The 15910-nt window shown below is 47.9% G+C and overlaps 1 protein-coding gene across 1 annotated transcript; it reads left to right on the plus strand.

Annotated features, from left to right (window-relative positions):
* The first annotated feature begins 2078 nt into the window (after positions 1 to 2078).
* irx5b (iroquois homeobox 5b) lies at positions 2079 to 6116 on the plus strand. Its single transcript, XM_040133624.1, has 3 exons — positions 2079 to 2309; positions 3377 to 3782; positions 5403 to 6116. Exons 1-3 carry the CDS (start codon positions 2079 to 2081, stop codon positions 6059 to 6061), a joined length of 1296 nt encoding a protein of 431 aa, XP_039989558.1. The 3' UTR covers positions 6062 to 6116.
* The last annotated feature ends 9794 nt before the right edge of the window (positions 6117 to 15910 follow it).

Below are 15910 nucleotides of genomic sequence, written 5' to 3' on the forward strand. Positions count from 1 at the left end.
CGTCTCAGAAAGCCAAGCCATGTGCCTGGGAACGGATATAGTCCCACCGGTTCAACCTGCAGGCCCCCTGACAATAATTAGCTCTTATTGCAAACAGAGTGGCTGCATATTTGCTCAGGTAAGGTACACAGACAGGCCAGGATGAGTTTCTGCTATGCTATGCTATGCTATGCTATGCTATGCTACACTATACGATACTATATTACTATATACTATACTATAATATACTATACTACAATGCACTATGCTGTGCTATATTATGCTATACTATGCTATGCTATACAATGCTATACTATACTATACACTATAATATGCTATACTGCAATGCACTATACTATACTAGATTATAATATACTATACTATACTTTGCTATGCTATGCTATACTATGCCATGATATACTATATTATAATATACTATACTATACTATACTATACTATGCTATGCTACTATACTATACTATGCTATGATATACTATATTATACTATGCTATGATGTACTATATTACAATATACTATACTATACTATGCTACGCTATGCTATACTATGCCATGATATACTATATTATAATATTATACTATACTATACTATGCTACACTATACTAGGCTACGCTACGCTATGCTATGATATACTATATTATATTATACTATGCTATGATATACTATGCTATGATAAACTATATTATACTATACTATGCTAATCTATACTATACTATGCTATGATATACTATACTATGCTACACTATACTAGGCTACGCTACGCTATGCTATGATATACTATATTATATTATACTATGCTATGATATACTATGCTATGATAAACTATATTATATTATACTATACTATACTATGCTACACTATACTAGGCTACGCTACGCTATGCTATGATATACTATATTATAATATACTATACTATACTAGGCTACGCTACGCTATGCTATGATATACTATATATTATATTATACTATACTATACTATGCTACACTATACTAGGCTACGCTACGCTATGCTATGATATACTATATTATATTATACTATACTATACTATGCTACGCTATACTATGCTATGATAAACTATATTATACTATGCTATACTATACTATGCTACACTCGGCCGTCAGTTTATTAGGACGCCCAGCTGAAACTAATCCAGTCTGACAGAGCAGCGCTGTATTAATCTTCCTTCATGCTGGTCCTGATGTTCATTCACCTGTTGATTCACCTGCCTGTATAATGACGTATAATAACTGTGACCTTGTGATTGGTTTACACCTCTGACAACGCCCGAACATGGTCGTCTTCCTAAATGTCAAGTATGTCCGCGGCAGGCCTGTTGTGTTCACTCTGTGTTTGAAGACTGACAGTAATGAGAATAATCACTTAACGATGTAGCGCCGTTAATGAATGGACACCTGATCCCAGACTCCCTCCGAGGTTTCAGGGCTGAACCCTGGATCTGCCCTGGCCATGTGGGGTTTGAGATTCGTCTCCTGCGGTTTTAAGGCGGGGTGAGCGGGCAGAGGGCGGGTATCTCCCTGGACCGGGACAGACGCCCGATCCTCTCCCGGAGCTTGGCTCTGATATCTTCACTATCCGGGTCATAGTAGATTTTGCTATAATGCTGTTCTGCTGTTGTTGACTTTACGGAGGTGGAGCTGACAGTCTCTCTCTCTCTCCCTCTCTCTCTCGCTGCCCCCCCCTCTCTCTGCCCCCCCTCTCCCTGTCTCTCCCTCTCTCCTTTTCTCTCTCTCCCTCTCTCTCTCTCCTTCTCTGCCCCCCCCTCTCCCTCTCTCTCTCTCCCCCTCCAGTCTGTCGGCGGGTTCAGTCCTGATCACTTCAGCAGCAGCGGGGGCGGAAAACTTGCAGCAGAAACGCGCAAACTGAACCCAGCAGCCACCTGCCATGCTCCTGGATGCTCCTCCGTTTTTAAACCTCCTCTTCCCTCTCTTTCTTTTTCTTCTTCTCCTCCTCCTCCTTCTTCCTCCTCCTCTCTTTCTCCCGCTGTCCCGGGGAAACGCGCGCTTTCGCTCTCCGATGTGAGTTCGCCCGTGCGTACTAGTCCGGCTCCGTGCGCGCCGTCATGGCTTATCCTCAGGGTTTCCTCTTCCAGCCGTCCGTGTCTCTGGCTCTGCACTCCTGCCCCTCCTTCAGCTCCGGGGTCATCTTAGGACCGAGGACGGAGGAGCTCGGCCGCTCCTCGTCGGGCTCCGCCTTCGCTCCGTACTCGGGATCAGCGACCTCTCCCGGATTCAACTCCCACCTTCCGTACGGCGGGGAGCCCCGGGCCGCCGCCACCCTCAACTCCTTCGTGGTGAGTGTCCGCACCGAGACGGAACCGGTCCGTGCACCGCGGGGGTTTTAATTTGGGTCGCTCTCGGTGCGCAAAGCAAAAGAATTTAAAAGAGGTTGCATCGTCAGCTCGAGCTGCTTTAAAACGTGGATGTTTGTATGCGACCGTGCGTAAAGTTTCCGTCATTGTGTCTCATCCATTGTGTGATACACACACTGGTTATTACAAGTCCTCGGAATAAACGTTTTCGAAGTCAAATTCGAGAGAGAAAAGTTTCCTCTCATGACCCGAATCTCCGCGACGTCCCTGGAAAATGGGCCGAATTTCAGTGGATGATAAAACCTGCAGCTGCAGCCTTTGCTGAGTGCGGACCAACGTTTGTCTGAAAAAATAAAAGAAAATCAACTTTTCAAATGGAGATTTTTGTTGGAGATCTGGAAATCATTTGTGATGATGAAATCATTTGTCAGCTGCATTTTTGCTCTCTGCTCCTCTTTTTTAAATTAATCCGATGTCTGATTTCTGCAGCCTGTGATCTTTGAAAATGCCCTTTAAAAAGCAGGTTTGAATACATTTGTCTTTTCTAAATCTGTTGCCGAACAACCTGAAACAATTGAAGAAGCAGAATTTATTCTAACATAAAGTGAAGTTCAGGCTCCAGTGAACCCGTCTGTCTGTAAAAACATGAGAAAGCTGTTTGAATATTAAAATATGATAACATGTGAGTTACGGGAGGGTTTTGTCAGTGGATTTGTTTGAATGCACAGTGACGTGGTGCAAATTCCATTTTGTTTTTTCCGTTTGCCTTTTAATTTAACCTCTATTTAGCTGCGTTAGGACCGCGAAGATTAGGGATCCGCTTTTCAGGGGAGAGCTGCCAAGAAAACAGCTTCGGCGCCCAAACATTAAAGCTGCAGCCTGAAAACACGCAGACGTGTGTGAAGTCATGCACTCGGAGAAGAAACTGCAAATAAGAACGATCACAAAATGAAAAGCTCGGCCGTACGGTCGGAAACTGCCACTGCTGTAAACGCACCGCGTGCTTGTCGTTTGCATCTCCTTAATAAAGTCACCACTTCACGTTTCAGAGTCCCGGCTACGACCCGTCCTCGGGCATCTCCGGATCCTTAGACTACCACCCGTTCGGGCCCCTGGGGCCCTACCCCTACGGAGACCCCGCCTACAGGAAAAACGCCACGCGGGACGCCACGGCCACGCTGAAGGCCTGGCTGAACGAGCACCGCAAGAACCCGTACCCCACCAAGGGGGAGAAGATCATGCTGGCCATCATCACCAAGATGACCCTGACTCAGGTGTCCACCTGGTTCGCCAACGCCCGCCGGAGGCTGAAGAAGGAGAACAAGATGACCTGGACCCCCAGGAACCGGAGCGAGGACGAGGAGGAGGAGGACAACATCGACCTGGAGCGGAACGAGGAGGACGAGGAGCCGACCAAGACGAATAACGAGGAGACGGAGACAAAGAGCGAGGCCGGTGAGTGAGAGGAAACGCCTGCCGTGTGTCAGGCTGGTCTCAGTCGTGCGGGAGCCGGGCGGAAAACAGCTCACACACGACAGAAACGCACGACTCAGTCCAGCGTCGCACACGGACAGAGAATGTAGACCAGCATCAGAGCTGCCATGATTATCAATAATCAATCCATAATCAATCCATTCGTCGATCACAAAAAAAAAACACCAGTCATTTAAGTTGTTTTTCAGCTGATTTGCTCCAAAGCAGTAAACTGAACCTTTGGGACATTTTTCACCACGTTGACTGACATTTATAGATGAAACTAAATAATTCTTCAAGAAAATAAATCCATGATGAAAATAATTATTATTTTTAAAAAAAGCTTCTATATACAATGGAAACATTACACAGTGTCAAAAACACTAAAGGTTAAAAAAGCTCATTTCCACCGTGAGACTGCTGCAGGACTGAAGCAAAAACGAGGAAATGCTCTGGTTCCAGCTCGAAGATTTGATTCTTGTCTCGTCGGATATGATCGTTTACAGGGAGAAACCAAGGATTCGGATCCTTTTCTCAAGTACAAGTAGCAGTAAATGAAGTAGAAAAATACTCCATTACAAGTAGAAGCCCTGCATTGAAAATTTCACTTCAGTAAAAATCTTACTACAAAATGTACAGAAAGTAAAAGTCCTGGTCCTGCAGAAAAACCGCCCGCTGTGAGCCAGGTCGTTGTTACTGATGCGTTTCGTGACTTTGTCAGAAAAATGGAGTAAAGAGTAGCACGAAGTGTAAAGACTCAAGCACAGTAGCTGCGTAAATGTTGAGTCAATTGTTCCGACATCTCACAGACAAAACTAAGGCTTCAGACATCCGCCGCTTTTAGACGTGAAACTCGGGATCAGCAGAGCAGGTGACGCGACCTCCTCATCACACACTCTGCTCTGCACTTGTTTCTTCCTGCGTTTTTATGTATCTGCTGTAACTGCGATGACCGGGCCACTGAAGGAAGCACAGAACGACGAGAAACTCTACACTGAGCCGCTTTGTAATCAGGGGTGAAAACTGCTTTACGGATTAAAACGGAGAGAGAAGGTAAATGTAGTCAGTATGTATGTTAAAATGTAAAAATTAAATCTGCACGGACCAACCTTCAGTCAGTCCTGTAGCATCGACAGCAGCCTGCGTCGTTCCTGTGATTTATTTTACACTGGAGTGTTTTCCACAGCGTCAGGCTTCAGCGTTGTGCAGAACACGTTTGTATATAAACTAACTACTATTTTCATGATTAATTAACGTGTTTTTGTAATTATTTTCGCGATTAATCGATCGATCATTTTGTCCATGAAATGTCAGGAGATGGTGGAAACAGCTGGTTTTCTTCCAATCGACAGTCCAAAAGCCGCAGAGGCTCAGTTCACTGAAAATTCACGCTTCAGAGGCAGGAACCAGTCATTGAAAAAAAGGACTCGGGTTAATTTTCTGTCGATCGCAGCAGCTCTGATGTTGTTTTATAGCTTTGCTTTGTGGTTCTGCAGGTCAACGTGTGTGTGTGTGTGTGTGTGTGTGCGTGTGTGTGCGTGCGCCTTTGACCTTAAAGTCTGGGTAATCTCCCGCTGACCTGACCTGTTCTGCTGTGCGTAGCTGGCCGTTGTCCCTCCTCGGCGGGAGACTCCTGCGGCTTGACGTACAGAGAGGACAGCGGCAGCGACACCGACCGAGGCTTCACCGATACGGACTTTAAAGAGTCGGGGGACAGGAGGCCGCCCCACATCGCGGGACCCACCTCCGCGGGGGCCCCTCCCCAAAACGCGCCACTTGGTGTGCTCAGAGTCTCCGAGCCGGAGCGCACGTCGAGTCCGCCGTCTAAGGAGCACGGAGACTCCTGCAGCGCCATCCGGGGGCCAAACCCGGCCCCTAAGCCCAAACTGTGGTCCCTCGCCGAGATCGCCACCTCTTCGGACAAAACTAAAGGATCTAACGACTCTTCGCAGAGCGGGGGGGCGGGACAGCTGCAGGCCGCGGCCCCCCCCACCTCCGCGCCCCGGACCCCGTTCCCCCACAGCCCCGCCCTGCCCCGACACCTCTACTACACCTCCCCCTTCATCCCGGGATACTCCAACTACGGCCCCCTGGGGGCCCTGCACGGCAGCCCCGGCTCACACTTGGCCTCCGCGACGCACTTAAACGGATTACACCAGACGATGCTGCAGCGAGCAGAGGCCGTGGCCAGAGACTGCAAACTACGCAGTCCGGGCCAGCTGGAGCTGCACGAACTGAAGAAAGGCATGACGAACGTGTAGACCGGAGGGACCTTTACACACATTTATTTATTGGGACTGAACGGTTGGTGGGATTCTTCTCTGAAACTTCCCGGATATCAAAGAAAACTATGAAACACAGACAAAAGGCCCCGCGGAGGCCTCGGACTTTTATTTAGGAACTCAAATATTCCATTTTAGACTGCGTTTTTCTATGTTGATAAGATGTAATCTTTGTAGTGCGTTTCTGCACAGAACATGAAGTATCATTAAAAACTAGTTTTATTAATACAGAACTGATTACCTGCCATTTTTCAACAGAAATCCCGACGGAGACAGTCTGACTAAACGTGAACGGGCTCTTTCTCTCCTGACGGCTTTCATTTTTTCTGTCCTCGTGTCGGATCCCAAACAGGTCTGTATGTTGGTGTCAGCGTGTTTCCATCAGATCAGCAGAAACGTTTTAACTTCCACCATGTTCAGGTTAAAAATTTAACTGGGAGCGGATAAAAAGAGATCCACTTTAAAATCCAGGGACCAGGTTTAAATGACAGGAGGAGAAATGGGAGTTATTACTGGGGATTAAAATCCCTGAGCAGAGCAGGTGAAGTTAAAATCACCCACCTCCTCTACAGACAGAAATCCAGTCTGGATGGAGCCTCAGAAACCGCTACACGTGAATCTGTGTCAGATGATTTTATCATTATTCACTCAGCAGTAAATGATATTAAATATGTCTTCATAGTTAGAACAAATACTGAACATGAATAAAGACTTAAACATGTTCTTAGATCTGCTGATAAACTACATTAGTCTGTTTATTAAATGTTAATGTTCTGCTTATGAATGTAAAAGTATCAACACCACGCTGGAAAAAAATGCTCCATTGTGAGTCAAAGCATTTAAAGTTTTGCGTAAGTAAAAGTCCGGAACCAGCTAAATGTCCCGAGAGCCTCCAAATTAAAAGTACTCCCCACGCGGGACGGCCCGTTTCAGAGGGATTTCAAACATGAACATCTTATTGAGTATTTTCTCACCTCTGCCTTGGTAAGTGAGCAGCAGCTGATTTTATGAAATGATCATATTATGTTTCTTAAGGGAAGTGGGAGCTTAGAAATGAGTGAGGGAATCTTGAAAAGGACGAATAGTTAAGGATCGCTTCGTTATCGTCTTCTCTACCGGTTTTAAGAAAATAGGACTTTAGGACTCAGTGAAAATCACTCTCCACCGTCACGGTCCAGTCTCGGGCTGGGCTACAAGCCGCTTCACCTCGGGGCCCGACAGGTGATCTGCAGACGGCCTCGCCTCCTCTTCCCGCTCTTTACTCGCGCGGGGCTCGAGAGACTCGCGTTTCGTCTCGAAACGTCTCCTCGCGTTTTTTCCCTTCATCCCTTGGGCTGACAAATCGACCCGACCCTGAACGCCCGGGGGCTCCGGGGCTCGCCAGATTGGTCCGTGACTCCCTGTGGAGATCCCTCCCGGGTCCCGCTGCCCGTGGAATTTGGATGAACTCGCTGTAAAACCATTTTTACTGAGGTTTGGTTAAGTTACACAACTTTAGTGCCTGTTAGTCTCAATAATTCCGCTGCATTTTTGGTCTCCGGGTTATTTTTCGTTCCTGCGACAGTCAGGATACAGGACCCATGTCGAACCAGCACTGAGTACCAACACTTCTTGATTTCATAGGTCGTCAGCTTTATGCGGACTGCTGTGTAATATTTTGGGAGGATGATGAAGTAAGTTGTTGTTCTTCTGCTCGACGACAGAATCAGATACTGCCACGTGTAGAGGTCCAGACCCGGGTACACTGGGGCAACACAAGACCCGAGCCTCTCGGCACTAGTCTGGAACTGGCGAAGCCTCTTTGGTTCAGACTGAGCCGGCGGGATGTCTGCACACATGGAGACAGTGACACCTGGCGGTCACAAGAAGAACTGTGTTCTAACACAGGCCTGATCTCGTTTTAACTTTAAAATAACTCGGGGGCCGTATGAATTCAGCAGCGCCGCCCTCTGGTCTCCAGAGTTCCACAGTGTTTTCCAGCCACATCGTGCCGACAAACGTAGCGTCTGCTTGGATTATGTTCACAGGTCTTTGAATGAACGAAGCCACATTTATGTAGCGCGCAGCAGTCGCAGCGAGGTCGTTCGGTTTTGGTTCTGGTTCAGTGTAAATAAAACAGGTTGTGTCTGAAGTCACTGGGAACCTTTTTTCCCTGTATCAAACCAGACCAGGATCCTTCCCGAACCGGAACCGGGTGCCGCGAGAGTCTGAACAGAACCGTAAATCAGTTTGATGAAGCTGGAGTCAGGTGGACGTTGAGCTGCGGGATCAGACGTTTCGGCGGAAAACAGACACGTTGTCTGGGAATATTTGGCCTGATACGTTAAGAATCATCATATCGCGATTCCTCAGAGACATTAGTTAACGTGACTCTGACTCTCGTCCTGTTTCTCTGAGGTCCCGTTAGTCCACGGAGAAGAGAGTCCTCGTCACTGAAGCCTTTTCTGTCGTAGAAGTGAAACATGAAACACAGTGAGACGTAAACCCACGTCAGTGTATGGTGTCCCTCAGTCGCAGACCCGCTCTCTCTCCCGCCAGACCGTTGAAGGTCACAGGCGTTTCCTCTGACACTCAGTGTCTTTCTGAGCTCGGTCGGTTTCAGATGCGATTCTTTACTGTTTGACAGATTTTCCTCCCGGTTCATGTCTGCAGTGAAAAACGTCGGGAGACGCTGTGAACTGTGAATTTGTTTAAAACAGAAACTCCTGCAGGTTAAACCGGACCAACTGCGAGACCCACTGTGAACGGACCGGAAGCCCTCGCTGGCCTAGCAACGTTAAGGCTTCGAACGGCCCATGATGCAACACTCTCACTGGTCCTCTCTCCTTTCAAAAGCAACACCTGAGGTTGTCAACACGCGACCGCTTCAACGTCAAACCTCATTACCAGAAAAAAATGTTTGGGACAATATGGTAAGGACGTTTTCTCACTGGAAAAATAATCCAGGCAACATTACGTTTCCTTCAAAACATACGTCCTGTTGCAAACTAGGCTGCACGTGGCCCCCGGGCCGCAGTTTGGACAGCCCTAATGAAAAGGGTTAGCCAGAGACGGGACCGTCGACCCGGGCTGGATGTTTTCCGTCCTTTCCCTCCACGGGCTGGATGAGCGGAGGCGATACGCTGCAGAGAGTAGGTAGCATTAAGCTGCCTATTGAGCTCTAACAGCCGCCCTGACAAACGGGGGGGGGGGGGGCGACGCTGGAAGCTGTTCAATTTCAGCCCAGACTCTCAGAGAATATCAACAGCTAAGAGGCTTACATCTTCCACACTTTCCTGGGGAATCTTTGAGGAATGAATTGTGTACATTTCAGATGTAGTTGCTTTTTCTTTTGAAGCAGGCAGATTTGATCCTGATCCTACAGCAACAAACACTGTGTACGGGTCTATAAGCTCTGCGCTCTGGCTACAGTAACAGAGTGAGAGTGTAATCTGAACTGAAAGGAGAGTCCGTGTTTCGTGTTCGGGAGTCTGTGGGGAGGAGGAGGATGCTGCGAGAGCTGAGGCTGCTCGGCCCTGCAGAGAAAACAACACAAAGTTGTTCATCTGTTGGTCGTCAACCGAAGGTTCTTGACAGATTTGACACTGAAGACATGAGGTAGGATCGTAAAATACAGCTGAAGCGCTTCGTTTTACTTTTCAGACAACATCTTTCATTTTGAAGTGCATCCGTGTTTATCTGGTCAGTTAATTTACTCTGGTGTAGTCGGGTGATTATTTACTTTACTCCACTACATCTATGTGGAATCACCAGGCAGCTTTGCCATTTTAAACTCGATGACACAAAACGTTTTGGCTTTAAAAGCCCAGTGTTTCCAGTTCAGTTCAAATCTCCGACTAGTGATTTTAGTTCTAGTACTTGTTTTTCCTTTCTTTGAACTTTTACTTTCACATTATTGTGGAATTTTAAACTTAGATTGAAGTAAATGTGAGGATTTAATCCAAATTATATTATATCATATTATAATTATATCGCATTGAATCAGACTCCTTTGGAATAAACTGTAAAGCATATTCAAGACACATCTGAGGTATTTTAACAGTTCATACCATTTTAAAGAGCCACTTTAATCCACATTTATTAAATCAAACATGTAAATCGAAAGTTTGAATTAAAAATCAACATTTATAAAGACTGATAGAAAACCGTTTGACCCGTAAAAGCCTTGATTTGCATGACTTTCAAAATCAAGCTGATCCCATCCATCGTTGTTCATTTTAAAAATGTGTGTGTGGATTTATGTTGATGTTTAACAGTTCAGCAGGAAATCAGCCAAACCACCTCGTCAGATACAGATTAACAGCTGGGAAAAGAAAGTGTGTGTGTGTGTGTGTGTGTGTGTGCGTGAGAGCGGATAATTCCACTTCGTTGACCCTAACCCTCGTTTTCAAGCCCGGGATGTGGTTTAACCCGAGTCAGCTGATCGGCAGCGCGAGAATAAACGTGGCAGGTTCAAATGTTTAGTCTGAGTTAACACAACAACATTGATGAGTGACTACTGCAGTAGACAAAACACAACGTGTCACACAGCAGCGAGTTTCACCTCCAGCCTGTTCAGACTTTATCAAAACTCCCCCCGAGTGACTCCACACTGCCCCCCATACAGCCCGAAAGCCTCTCGCTTCCAGCTGCGTGTTTACACAGTTAAATGCTGTCAGACGACGTCGAGCACGTGAGCGAGGCAGCGAGAGGCCCGGCCGCGGGCCGTCTAACCCCCAGGACTGCCAGATGTCGCTTTGTGATGCCACTCAACCCTCCTGCCACGCAGCTCCTCTGCCTCCCCCCGCCATCAGCCGTAACAGCTGGGCTCACAGGCCCATCAGCAGGCGGCGCCCTGCAGCTCTCTGTAACGCGCTGTCCCTCAAAATACACCGCTGTCCCCAGCGACTCCCGCTCTGCAGCCACCGGGACCGAACCAGTCTGCGCCGTTGCGATATCCCCACTGTTTGACCCTGCGTTCACGTCTAAGCTGAACATCTGACTCGCAGAAGAACTACAACCGGGTCCGGTTTAAAACACGGAAGGTGGTTTAACATCACTTCTTTAGGTTGTTGAGGTTTTTCCAAAAACCCTGAAGCAACATCTGGATGAAAAAAATATTCTGTCCGCTGCAAAATAAACAGCATTTTTAACACATTTACCGAGTTGGAAGCTGAAATGTCACGATGTATCTCTGTTTTTCTGATTTGTGCATCATGAACCAACATCTTAACATTTATTTTTACTGGATATATTGTTTTCTATACTGACGATTTTTTTCCAGACAAGACAATATTTTGCTCGTGTTTTACAAAAAGATCAGGACGTATGTCACTTCCACTTTCCCAGATAAGAAATTCAGTCACAGCTGAACGTTCTGATGAAAACGTTAGAGCTGCACAGAGTCTGACGGGTCACAGGATCCAGTCTAACACCTGGGATCTCTAATTATGAAGTAAAGGGGTTTTCGAAAGTGCCTCTTCCGACACCGTCCCGGAGAATAAATGTCGAGCCAGAAAAAACAGAACTACGGGTGTGGCGGCAGCGTCACACCGAGCCCGTAGAAATACACCATGTTGTATGAACCCTGAGGAGCAGCACGAGCTTCATCGGGATCTTCCGGCGGTCCGGCAGAGCACGTTTTATTTCTGCGACGGAGGAATAATAAAACCGCCAAGCTGCCGCGGCCCCGTTCGGTTCAGGTCATTTAGCCAAACTATGCTAATCAGAGTTTCTTCCGATTCGCTCCACAGCTCACGTGAGTTAATTTACCACGTTGAATAGTTTCGAACCGGTGGAGCGACATCAGCTCAGAGACACGACCGACAGCAACCGGTCAGTCCGTCAGACGCGTTGTCCTCGGCCTTTTTCACAGCGGACACTTCGACTCGTCCCTAGAGTTCAATCCCAGGTGCTGCTAATTACCAGCACAAACTCATTACTGGTGTCAGGTACACCTGGGACTTCACCGTCGTCTGAGCGAGAAGGCCCGCTGAAGGAGAGGTTTTTCAATGCTGAGCGTTCACCGCGTCCCCCTGCACATCACTGGGGAGCCTCGCCCAGAGACCACAGGTGGAGAGCAGCTTTTCTGGGGCAGTAAACGGATTGAGGTTTGTCCCCGATGAACAAACGATGGGAAATAAAGAGAGAAAACAAAGACGGCGAAAAATCATGTCCCCATAACAAGGCAAAAATGACCTCGCAACCTGAGACAAAAGGTAAAGATGACGAAAGAATAATATCCATCAATATCTCAATCAAGTGCCTACTAATATTTGTATATAGATCCACAGAGACATAGTGTAATGGGAGAAATATACAGAAATGGGTCATGAAAAGACAATGATACCTTCTGTTTCATTCACAGCTCTCTGAGCAGAGTGTATCCAAAAGCAAAGACCACGTCTTCAGATGTCTTCTTTTGTCCGACCGACATTCAGTTCACTATGATTCAAGACTGAGAAAAGCAGTGAATTCTCTCGTTTGAAAGGTTCGAATCCTCCAGTGAAAAATGACTTCAATGATTTTCTTTCTGTCGATTAACCGGTGAACGAACGGACTGCTGCGGCTCTAATGACACAGACCTAAATCGGCGCCGTTTTGCGTCTCCGGTCCGATAACAAATAGTAACGGAGTGTAAGGACGTGAACGCGAGCTGAGCCCGCAGAGCGTCAGGCTGGAGGTGTAAATAAAGCCGGTGCTGAGTTTCCTCCTGCAGCCCGTTGGAGATTTGGCTGGAGCTGTGAGACAGATGGTGCCATTTGCTCGCAGCCATCCCTCCAGTGACCCTCGGTGCTGAATATCACACAGCAGGAAGCTGCTCCGTGTGTTTCACTAGGCGTCTTCCTGTGAGCCTGGCCGCCGCGAACCTGTGAGTAGAGCTAAATATCAGCATACATCACCCGTGACCCGAAACCACGCCGGTCGACGTGGACCTGAGCCGTCTGCCGCTGAATCTGATTTCGCTCGGTGCAGGAGCAGCGTCGGACGCATCCCCTTCATTCGCCCGCTGACTGAGATGAGGCTCTCCCCTCGGCCTCCTCTGGGTTTTTTGGGCTCAGCGCTGAAATCTGACGGAGCTTTTCATTTCGGTGAAACGGCGCCGAAGCGTTAACACAGTTTCCATCGACCTGTGAGGAGACAAAGCCTGAAATTTCACAGTAAGATTTATTTCTGACTTAAGACCATGACTGCGTGGGTGCGGTACCAGCGAAATATACAAAACCGCCATATTGCCGGTGTCCACCTGTCCTTTCAAAAGGCGGATTACTGTCAGAGTTCAGGTGAACTCCTGTGGGCGTCTCCATGAGATAAATAAATACCTGGCACGGCTTCTTCGGTGTCCACCGCACTGCAGATTAACAGACACTTACCGGGTTTCGCTGTGACGGGCCGAAGACATCAAACAGGGGAAGACATCAAACGCATCATTTCAGGTGAACGAGCGCGAGCTCGTACCCGCTCGCCGCCGCCCCCTGGAGGAAACTCAGCGGCCGCGCAGGTTCGCTCCCCCTCTGAACCCTCGGTCCCAACAGAAATCCGGGGCCCCGACAGCGTCGCTGACGCAAACCCAATAACACGCACACCGCTGAGGCGAATGTCAGGAGCCGTAAACGTGAAAAGCTCCGTCACACGAGTTCAATGATAAACTGCTTGAAAACACTGTGAAAAATGTCCAATCAGCAGATTAATCAATAATGCAAATAATCGTTTGCTGCAGCCCCACAGAAGTAAAAGGTCAGACCCTCCATTTTTTCTGTTACAACATTGTAATGAATAGTGAATGACGGGTGTGTGTGTGTGGGGGGGGGGGGCTGATACTATATCGATACGTGTAAGATGATAATAATAACCATTTCATTATTGATGAATCTGTCGATGAGTATTTTCCTCGTTAAATCGCTCAGGAAATGTCAGGAAACGATGACTCTTTCCAAAAGTCTGAAAACCCGAAGATAATTCAGTCGATATTGTAAAAGAGGAAGAAAACCAGCCGCTGATATTGATTTTCTGTCCGACGACTAACTGATCGATCGACCAGTTGTTCGGCTGATCACGGGCAGCGTGATAATCGCCTGGACGCGGGAGCTCGTCCATTCACACCAGATCTCGCTCCCTGGCGCACACGGTCCTCCAGCAGGTTCAGTCCTCCCACTCTCTGCTCGGTGCCCAGAGTCCCAGGAGTCTGGAGCTGCAGGAGCCTGGAGGAAGAGGGCCCCCTGCAGGCCGTGCCTCCCCGCAGCAGACGGCCCGGCCTCGCGCTCCACCTGAGTCGGTCAGAGGCATGCTGGGAGCTCAGCGGCTGGGGCTCAGACGCCAGAGTGGCACCGGAGCCGCCGGGCCAGCGGACGCTCCCAGACTCATGTTCCTCCGAAGCTTCAGCTGTCGTCTCTGCCGGGAGCGACGCCTCCTGCCGGCCCGCGGGTCGGCGCGGATCAGCGCCGTCGACGGGGACCCGGGTCCTTAAACCCGAGACCCGCAGCCAGATCCCTTTCAGGACTTGGAGACACAGGGCAGAGCGATTTTACCCACGTTTCACTGTCACGCTCACTATAAAACAGTGAGTCCCTCTCTAATAACTGACTAGAGGGGTCCCGAGCTGATCCGGCCGCATTTTACGTGGATCGAATCCGTTTAGATAAACCTGATCAGAATGCGACTCTCTCTTTACTGCACCCGGCTGCGTGTTCTGTCCCGTGTACTGCACTATGATATACTCTGCTATACTCTGATATACACTGATATACACTGATATACACTGATATACTCTGATATACTCTGCTATACTCTGCTATACTCTGATATACTCTGCTATACTCTGATATACTCTGATATACTCTATACTGTAACACCATAGTCTGGAATGTCTCAACATAAAAGGTGAGATATTGAGAAATAGTACTAACATTAGTACTTTTCACAGTGATGGAAGAAGTATTTTGATTTATTACTTAAATTACAGAAGTACTGTAAATATCAAATAGAAAAGTGTTCGTTATGCAGAAAAATGGCCCCTTTCAGACCTTTAATATTTACACTACATGACTGGATTATTATCCGTAACGTGTTTATGAGACATCAGTTTATATGAAACCATCACGCACCTCTATGCTGTTTTTTTAAACCCGAGCAAGAGACTCAAGGGGCCGAAATTCTTTCTGACTTATCGTCTGTTTGCTTCAGGCCCTTCTTTATGGACAGTGGACGTCTTTTGCCTGCTCACAATTCAATCCTGTACAAAAGTACAAAGGAAAAGACACATCACATAATAATAAAATACCAGAACCCCTGCTACGGGAGCCCGAAGGCTGAAGCTTTACAAACCGCACCAACGCCTCTCGTAGCAGCAGCGTGTTTCCTTCTTCTGCTGCATCGGCGGCTCGTTGATTAAAACGTCCCGAGGCTTCAAGATTCAGACACTCGTGCCTCGCATCGTGGTTTGACTGTAGCGCAGCGAACGGCGCGACGTTTCCCTCCGAAACGTCGTAAAGTCACAGGAAAGGCGCAAAACTGAGGCGAAGTACAAGTACCTGGACACTTGAGTAAATGTACTTAGTTACTTTCCGCCACTTGATTAACATTCGGTGGATAAACGGAGTTAGACACGTGACACAGCGCGTCACATGTCACGTTCCGTCCGCGTTGAATCACCTGAACGGTCTCAGGTATCTTCCGTCCGCCCAGGACCATGAATATCATGCGGCGCGCTGAGTGACAGGTTTACATCACGAACGCTCACCTGAGGCAGCAGGTTTCTTCTTCCAGCTCCCTGGATGTTTGAACGGCAGCAGAGTCCCGGTCCCGGTCCCGGTCCCGGTCCCGGTCCCGGTCCCGGTCCCGGTCCCGGTC

Source organism: Xiphias gladius, chromosome 8, assembly GCF_016859285.1.
Source record: "Xiphias gladius isolate SHS-SW01 ecotype Sanya breed wild chromosome 8, ASM1685928v1, whole genome shotgun sequence".
NCBI classification, from domain to species: Eukaryota; Metazoa; Chordata; class Actinopteri; order Istiophoriformes; family Xiphiidae; genus Xiphias; species Xiphias gladius.